Below are 9,855 nucleotides of genomic sequence, written 5' to 3'. Positions count from 1 at the left end.
ACGGGCTGGACTGGCTTCAGCAGAATTTGCCCGATTAAGTGTCTCGGACTGAAAACCAGATGGTACCAAATCTTCAGTTAAAAGCACAGGTGATGCACATATCATATTTGCTTCATCTGGTGAATCCTCTTGCACATCACAAACAGACACCACTTGCTGCCTCGACCCTAGAGTCTCTTTTATATGCTCATAAACCGATTCACCGAAAGTAACCATGGGAGACTCCACCATAAATTCCAACGGCTGTAGTAGCCCAAACTTTATTGGGGATACCTCAAGCCTATTTGCACCACCAGGTATATTGACATCAGTACCACCTGTAGTTGTATTCTTTTCCTCATCATTCTGTGAACCAAGCCTGCTAGCCTCATCCTCCTGATTCTCCCTATGTCCATCGTGTTCCATGTCCCCATCCCCATTAGGTGCATCATCCATATGCACATCAGAAGCTATATTGGGTTGAAGTCCTTCTACCTCAAATCTAAGTCTATAGAATTGTTCATGTACTCTGACATCCATCCTAGTAGGTATCGAGACTTGAATTGAGGCAAGTGATACAAATACGCAAAATGTCATTAGCACGAGTAAAAGCCATATCTATATCTTTTGTCTTTCCAAAAAGAGACCCAAGTGCCCAGAGAGCCAGAAAATCATCAAGTACAGGAGTTGGCAGATCATGCACCCTAACCCAAACATCTTCTGCTGTCCATGCAGGTTCCACTGACCTTGTCCAAAAATCAAAGGTCATAAACATCTCTGAATTTGGTATATTAAATCTGCCAAAGTGTTGCACCCTAACCAGATCAATCTTGCTAGGAAAATTAACACGGTAAATATTTGGCTCCACCATAACCACATCCCACTGATAATTCTCTTCAGGTACAATCCACTGGAGTTGAGTAATTATTTCAGGGATTGTGAGCTGCCCACCAGAGACAGTAACTCGACCCATCCGAGTGTTCTCCAATCTTGGCCTAACCATACCTGAAAAGGGGAACTCCCAGAACATCAAATCCTCATGAGCCAGACCATACATAACCATAGTTGGTTTAGGAGCAGAAATCAGCGGACAATTTCTCGACAAGTGATCTGGGCTTTGACAACAATCACAGATGTTTTGAGTACAGTCATTCAGACAATGCCCTGGTTTGCCACATCGAAAACAGCCAGATCCTTTCTTTTTTTTCGCCATATGTGCATCCCCTGCAGCCTCCGGAAGGACAGGCGTTGTACCTTGTTGTTGTGGCGCTGAGATACCAGCAACTGACAGCAGAACTGCCTCAGCGCGTTGTTCAGTTTCGCCCTGTCGCCGAGGAGCATCCCCAGGCACAGCCAGTGAACCAGTTGCCGTCGGTACACCAGAAGAAGGTGTCACCATGGTCGCAGTCGCCTGAGCACCCTGCGGCTGACTCGCTGTGAGCTGTTTTGCCAATGCCGCTGCTGTCTCTTTCACCAACAACATCTGAGCTGCTGATAGCCCATCTGGCAACATCTCAGTATCATTTGCTCTAGCAGAAAACCCAGCAGTATTGTTTCTATAGCCTGAATCTCTAGCAGAAAAGCTATTATTGAACCTTCTGTTATTGTAGTTACCTTGCCCATTGAAGGCACGGCGATCATTGCCGCGATGAAAGTTTGGAGCATTGTTGAACCTATCTTGACCTGTCCCATTATTGCGGTAACCACTCCCTGCCCGGAAGACTCCATCAAAATCACCTCCTACTGAATGATTGTTTGAATGATTGTTCACTAGGCTACATACTGTTGAATGATTGTTTGATATATATTGTCTTATACCAAAAAGAACAAACGAACCATACATAAGGATTTTTTGGTATTCTAGAGTGCCATGGACAAAGATCCGTTTCAATACATGTACATGACCTTCACCTCCATTTTCGACTTTCCAAAACCTCTGTTTTCGTCTATTTGACCTCCAACTTCATTGTTGCAGGATCGAAACCAAGATACAGTTTCGCTTCCCCTAATCAGGACATAAATCTAGCAGTAGTCCTGTTTTTCCATATGCGCAATTAACAAACTATTATCCGTATGAAACCACAATGTCATAGAAGTTTATTCATGTTTATTTTCTATTATTCTATTCATATTTTTTACACTTAATAGATGCTGCATAATATTTCTAGCCTCTACAGCCGCGCATGGAGTTCAGGACAAGTGAGCAAGAACCACAAAACGGTTCTGAAGAGCTTATACTTCTTCGGTTATGTGGATAGTATATTCAAACTGGTACACTCTTTAAGAAAAGACGAGCCTGGACGTCTCCTCTCTCCCGCTACAGTAGAGAGAGGCGATTTTTTCCCCTCGCCCGCAGATCCACCTCCGCACCGCAGTTTCGCCGGATCCCTCGTCCTCCGTCGGCCGCTCCAGCGGCGGGAGGGAGGGGGATCCCCGTTTCTCGGTTGTAGATAGTGTAGGGTGTGTGAGCTCTTCAGCCGGTGGCGCCATGGAGGAGGTTGGGTCACCGGTGGTGCTTTTGGTGCAGGTACACGCTTCCTTCGGCGGCGGAGTTCGGTGGAGGTCCGCGGTGGTGTGTCGGCCCCCTCCGCTTCCCCGGATCAGGAGATCTGGTGGGAGCGCCATCCCCCTCCCGGGGTTCGCGTGGCGGCGGATCTGGGTTGACGATTTCGAAGCCGATGATGTTGAAGGAAGACGAAGATGCAGCTGGAGTTGGGTAGAGGCTCCACGGAGTTCGAGGTCCGGCGGCTTCCCGTCCTCCAGGGGACGTCTTCTGATCCAAGGCTTGAAGGAAGACGCGGCGGCGGCACGCCACCGGCACGTCCTGCTCCATGCCGGCGTCCTTGTGTTGCAGAAGGACTGGATTGTATTTTTCATCTTTGTTGGGTTCCTTTTTGTAAGGTTCTTCCTTTAATATTATCTCGCAAAAAAATAACTGGTACACTCTTTATTAGAGTAGCACACATAGCTTCTTTCTATTGTGTTGTAAGCTGCATTTCAACTATGGTTGCCACGCTTTAGCATTTTGCAACAATATTTTTGCAGACAGAGCATTTAAACGGCTAAAGGAGCAGTCACAACTGAATTTCGCTTACGGAAGAATTATCTGCCACAATTTCTACCAGGTCTTGGGACATAGTATGGATCATTGGTTTCAAGGGTATGCCAAGTAATATTTGTTGACCTGAAGGGTTCCGTCGAGAAATATATTTAATATAGGATGCGAATGTGTTAACTTATTTGTGATTTAGGACAACTGAAAGTTTATTTTGTGGTTTTTCTCATTTTCTGAAGCCATAGGTACAAAACAAAAAAAAGTTCAAAAACTATTATGTAAATCATTACCTCTTACTTCTAACAGGTTACAACAATTGCTCTCTCAAATAGAAACTTAAACAATTGCCCTCGCATGGAGATGGAATCCATCAAAGATACAAATAATTCGAGCATCGTATGCAAAGCTTCAGGTGTACTATTTTCAATACTACTTTAAAGTTATTTCTATTAAAAATAGTTCTGGCCAAGCAGCCGTAGGTTGGAGGTATTTCCACGTCATGGACTACTTGCAACCTATATGCATTGTACCGTACATTTCTCCTGTTTAATACTACAATCTGAGGTCATTCAAAGACATAATGGACATCGTTTTGTATAAGATGTTAGATAACACAGGGCCCAGGATTTTAGGGGCCCCAGATTTCTATATTGGGGGATGTACTCGAAAAGTCATATTGGAACATGGGCACCAGTGCTCTCACCGTATTAAAAAATTCGAAAATTATATTTATATGTTTAAAATAATTATGTACCAAAATTCTAAAAGTACATAATGATGTACCCCACTAACCTACAAAATCTTAATTTCAAATGTTTTGTTTTTTGACCTATACAAAAATGACAAAATCTGTTTTCTTTTTGTAGATTTGAATCATTACCCTCAGATCTATGTATTTGTTATTTTTGTGCAGCCTAAAATACACATTATTTTCAGTTGAAAATTTACACGATTATGGGATACAATACCAGCTATATCATAATTTATTTTCACATTTTTGTGAAGCTTAGAAATATGATTTTTAATTTATTTTTTGAAGTGAGATCACTGGTGCTCATGTGCACCAAATCTCTGTCGGGATGTACTTACATAGAAAAAACAAAGACTAGGAAGGGAACTTACCTGGGTCTCGCTGCTTTGGAACGCTAGCTCAATGCGCGCACGCAGAGACTCTTCGTGAATCAATCGTGCGAGGCACGAGGCAGCCAGCAGCAATCGAACCGTCCTCGCGACCTGGCCTCTCGGAGCTACGTGCACGTTCGCCCTCCTCAGCCCTCGCCTGTTCCGATCGATTCATCTAGGAGGAAGCCAGCGACTTCTCCTTGACCGCCACGACGCCGTGATGACGGTGACAGGCAGCTTGAGCCTGTGACGCATCCGTGTCCAACGACTACACGACGTAATTCGAATTTTCTCATCTTCCGCGTTCCGTGACGATAGCTGATCAAAAACGTTGCGGTAGGCAGCTGATCTTGTACTTTATTATTTTAATTTTTGTATGTAGTGATTTAGAACCAGTGGGGAGCAATTCATGTGACACAACAGAGCTTTTCTAAATTGAAGCTATTAGAGTCATATGCGTACTACGATGACACAACAAAGACTCAATGATTTGGTGATAATATCATTTAAGAGTGAAGTGTTAGAGAAGATTGATTATGAGAATATCATTGAAGATTTTATCTCGAAGAACTCTAAAAGAATGATGTTGCTTAAATAAATATTATGCAACTTGGAGTTGAATAGGTATAGTTGTTTATATATATCCAATTGTCGTATATGATATTGAGACATATACATTTTATTTGTTGAATATTTCAAATTTTCTTATAAGATAGGGGATCTATTTTAGAGTTTCACACATGGCCCCGGATTTTGCCAGCTCGGCCCTGCCCACTCCTTGTTGAGTTGATGTCGATGTAGAAGGGATGCTGACAAAAGTGGGCATGGGTTTGACACATGTGAGGTGGAAAATGGCGTGGCTACTTGTTAGAGGTGGATTGTGACGCAGGCATTACCAACCATGGCAGGCTTTATAAGTGCGCATGAAGCACATGAATGTAGCGTCTCAATTCTAGCTTACATGCTCAAGGTAGGGGCAGCCGCCAAGCCGACCCTTTCTTCAGGAATCAGCACGATCGAAAGAAGGTATGTGAATCATACCTCGTCGTCAAGTTGCTCTTTGGCATCTCTATAGTCACACCTCCTCTACACGCAAAAACAGTGGCGGAGCCAGGACAACAACCCTGTGTTGTCAGGTTAATGTTGTGTAGTCAAATACAGTATTTATATAATTTTTTAATAAAAAAAATTCACGCTTTTACCTTGTATTGTCGAAAAACTGTGTAGTCATATGACTACACAGCTCAATCGCCACTGTGCAAAAAGCTTTTACTTGCGCATTTGTGCATACACAATAGTTTTGATTTTGTAGCCTGTGCACAACGATTTTGGATCTGTTCTGCATAATCATGCTACCGACCATTGCTCAATACAGGAGCGCACGGTTCTAGTGAAACAGGAAAATAAATTATCAACAACACAAGTACAATTTATTATTCAAACAAAAGAAACAAGGTAGAACTCGTGTAAGTTTAATTTGGAGAAAAAGACCCAACAAAAGTACATGGTTACACTAAAATTTATAACCAACATAAACGATTCCCACAGATATGAGAATGGCGGAAAAAAAAACTGAACCGAGGTTCTAAAATAATGAATTGAGATGCTACAAGAGAAGAAGGAAGAAAGAACAAAAGGAAAATATATTAAGCAACATGCATAAAATTAATCAGAAAAGAGACAAGGCAACCTCCAAAATATTTGATTAAATATTAGTTTTGCTAATTTACAGGTACCTGATTTGTTGTCAGGCGTAGGACAATTTTGTTTTTGTTTTTGGTTTTTAGATGTTCCTCAGATGGACAAAGTTCGGTTTCTTCCTAGGTCTGGCAGATTTTTCGATAAAGGGAATACATTAATATCGCTAGGCTTGGCTGATTGATAAACATTTATGTTCACTGCTTTTCCGTGTAACATAAGGAATTACTTAAGGCTTGCATTTCTTCTCTTATTACCAGTGTCATCGATGTTACCTGTTGTTCTGTTGCTTCTGCTGCCGTATGTATTTCAACCGGTATCAGCCAGGACTGATGTGGATACCTTGCTGGCATTCAAGGCCAGCCTGAGCAACCAGCCAGGTGTCCTAGCTGCGTGGAACACAACTACTGATTTCTGCTCATGGCCAGGTGTCAGTTGCAGCCTTAAGCATAAGCATAAGGTTACAGTGCTTAACCTCACTTCGGAGGGCCTTGTCGGCACAATCACACCATCAATTGGAAACCTCACGTTCTTGAAAATTCTATACCTGAGCCACAACAATTTCCATGGTGAAATACCTTCATCAATTGGTCGTTTATCTCGGTTGCAACAACTTATCTTGTCCAGCAATTCACTTCATGGCGATGTAAACGCTGACCTGAAGAACTGCACCAGTCTTGAGAGCATCAATCTTAACAAAAACCAGTTCGCGGGAGAAATCCCTGCTTGGCTTGGAGGCTTGTCAAATCTCAGGTTCATACGTCTGCAGATGAACAACTTCGCTGGGATAATCCCGCCATCACTTACCAACCTCTCAGCCCTAGAAAGGATATATTTTGACGAGAACCAGCTTCATGGTACCATTCCCGAGGGTCTTGGTAGTCTCGGTAGTCTTTCAACTGTGTCCCTGGCAATGAACCAGATCTCAGGCACTATTCCTGCAACTTTTTTCAACCTTTCCACCCTAATTGGATTAAGTGTGCCACAAAATCAGTTGCATGGTGCACTACCCTCATACTTGGGGGATCACCTCCCAAATCTTAACGGTCTGTTACTTGGCCAGAACAATTTTACAGGAAGAATTCCAGCTTCTCTTGCCAATTCAACAGGGATAGACTTACTAGACCTGTCCCACAACAACTTCATCGGAATAGTGCCTTCAGAAATTGGAACTCTCTGCCCTAGTGTTCTCAGCCTTGGAGAAAATCACCTAATGGCAACTACTGTGCAGGACTGGGAGTTCATGACGTTGTTGACAAACTGCACACACCTCCGTGCACTTAGCCTCCAAAATAATATGCTAGGTGGCGTGCTGCCAAGCTCTGTTGCCAACCTATCAGCACAACTCCAAGAACTATTAGTTGGACATAATCAGATTTCTGGAAAGATACCATTTGGCATAAGCAATCTTGTTGAGCTAAATCAACTGCAACTCTCTTATAACCGGTTTACTGGTGCCTTGCCTGACAGCATCGGGAGGCTAACTTCACTAAGATCGCTGGACTTGGAAAATAACCTACTGACAGGATTCATGCCATCCTCCATTGGGAACTTGACACAGCTGCTATCTCTTTACATGTATAGAAGCAAATTTGAGGGGCCTCTTCCAACGAGCCTAGGGAGCCTCCAGGAGCTAACTTTCGCAGATTTTTCAGATAATAACTTCAGAGGTCTGTTGCCTATTGAGATTTTTAACCTATCAGCCCTGTCAAATGGCCTGGATTTGTCAAGGAACTACTTTGTTGGTCCACTTCCACCTGAAGTTGGCGGTCTGACGCAGCTTGCGCAGCTGGACTTATCGTGGAACAACTTATCAGGGTCTCTACCGAATTCGCTCAGCAATTGCCAAAACATCATAGGACTCTGGTTGGAGCATAACTCCTTCAATGGTAGCATTCCCTCATCTGTCAGTAAAATGCGTGGTTTGGAACTTCTAAATCTAAGCAAAAATGTGTTGTCAGGTGTCATTCCTCGAGAGTTAGGGCTAATGGGCGGCATTCAAGAATTGTATCTAGCCGACAACATATTGTCGGGTCATATCCCAGAAAGCATGGAAAACATGTCCTCACTGTACCGGTTAGACCTGTCCTTCAACCATCTGGATGGCAAGGTTCCATTGCAGGGGGTGTTCAGTAATACATCTGGGTTTTTGTTTGGAGAGAATTTGGGGCTTTGTGGTGGTATCTCAGAGTTACATTTGCCATCATGCCCACCAGAATCTATGGGACACGGCTTGGAGAAACACCATTTCGTTCTCACAATAGTTACCCCAATTGCTGGTGTAATCTTGTGCTTGAGTTTGGTGCTTGTTTTCTTCACAATGAGAAAGAAGTCAAGAGCAACCAAAGGACAATTTCAATTGATGAATGACAATTATCCTAGAGTTGCTTATGCTGAACTGATGCAAGGAACAGGTGGCTTTGCCATGGACAATTTGATAGGTAAAGGAAGGTATGGGTCAGTGTATAAGTGCACTTTGCTGCTAAAAAACATGACGACCACAGTGGCTGTGAAGGTGTTTGATCTTCAAGAGTCTGGCTCATCCAAAAGCTTTCTAGCTGAGTGTGAGGCACTTAGTAAGATCCGCCATCGTAATTTGGTGAGTGTCATAACTTGCTGCTCAAGCTCTGACTCGAACCAAAATGACTTCAAAGCCCTTGTGTTCGAGTTCATGCCAAATGGGAGTCTTGATAGGTGGTTACACATGGATGTGCATGCATCAGAGCAACCGGAAGGATTGACATTGATTCAGAGATTAAATATTGCACTTAATATTGCTGATGCACTAGATTATTTGCACAACTGCGAACCCCCAATAGTTCATTGTGACTTGAAACCAAGCAACATTCTTCTCAATAAGGATTTAGTTGCTCACATTGGTGATTTTGGCCTTGCAAAGATTCTTTCTCAATCAGCAACAGAGCGACTATTTAATTCGAATAGCTCTATTGGAATAAGAGGAACAATTGGATACATCGCTCCAGGTAGCTCGAATTTTATTTAACATTATATACTCCACAACATAAATTTTGCATGCAAAATCACTAACTTTTTTTTCTATGCTTTGTAGAATATGGTGAAGGTGGTCAAGTTTCTTCATGTGGAGATGTCTACAGTTTCGGAACTGTCATCCTCGAGTTGTTTACAGGCTTGGCACCTACTCATGACATGTTCAGGGATGGGTTGACCTTGCAGAAACATGCGGAGAATGCATTTCCAGGGATGCTAATGCAGATTGTTGATCCAGTTCTACTGTCCATTGTAGAAGCCAACGTGTGTAGTTTGCAGGATGGAAGCAACACAATGGACTATGGTAGGAATGCCGTATTCTCTATCATGAAGGTTGCGCTATCATGCAGCAAGCATGCACCCACTGAGAGAATGTGCATGAGAGATGCAGCTGCTACGATTCAGAGGATAAGGGATGGCTATTTATTAAAATAAGGCAAAATGAGGAAGTCATTATAACTGCAAATAACACCATGGACTTTTGCTGAAACAATTCTCCCTGGCCCTGAAGTGGTGTCATGCTTAATTGGCTTTGTAGTAGCCATGTTTTGCATTCTGCGTGCGCTTTGGTTTGTGAATTTCTGGCTGGCCACACTTGCTTATCTTGTTGATTTGTCCTTCGCAGCTTGTCTTACTGCGTTGCGTCCAGTCTATGGGTTCTCATGGTTTCGTATGCATGGGATTTTGTATCATAAATGGTACTCAAATTTGTATTTGTCATTGTTTGGTACTGGCTTTGCTAAAGCATGGTAATGATGAAACGATCAAATAAATCTATCATTGTATGACCGAAAGTTGTATAAATGATGGCGGATGCAAGTTCAGGTTACGGTTCCATGGTCAATATAATATACTCCGTATCTTCTATTCTATTAGAGAAAACGAAAAATATTTTAGATTTGAAAAGGTATCCAAATGGGTTGGCAAAATGTGATGATGACAATTACTCACCACAATGCAATGCTACTCTACTAGGAGGTAATTACAGCATC

The 9,855-nt window shown here is 42.7% G+C and overlaps 1 protein-coding gene across 1 annotated transcript; it reads left to right on the top strand.

Moving 5' to 3' along the window:
* The first annotated feature begins 6,122 nt into the window (after nucleotides 1-6,122).
* On the top strand, nucleotides 6,123-9,298 carry LOC127338312 (uncharacterized). Its single transcript, XM_051364483.1, has 2 exons — nucleotides 6,123-8,838; nucleotides 8,925-9,298. Exons 1-2 carry the CDS (start codon nucleotides 6,123-6,125, stop codon nucleotides 9,296-9,298), a joined length of 3,090 nt encoding a protein of 1,029 aa, XP_051220443.1.
* The last annotated feature ends 557 nt before the right edge of the window (nucleotides 9,299-9,855 follow it).

The sequence above is a fragment of the Lolium perenne genome, chromosome 3 (assembly GCF_019359855.2).
Source record: "Lolium perenne isolate Kyuss_39 chromosome 3, Kyuss_2.0, whole genome shotgun sequence".
Classification (NCBI taxonomy): Eukaryota; Viridiplantae; Streptophyta; class Magnoliopsida; order Poales; family Poaceae; genus Lolium; species Lolium perenne.
This window is presented reverse-complemented; position numbering and strand designations above follow the sequence as displayed.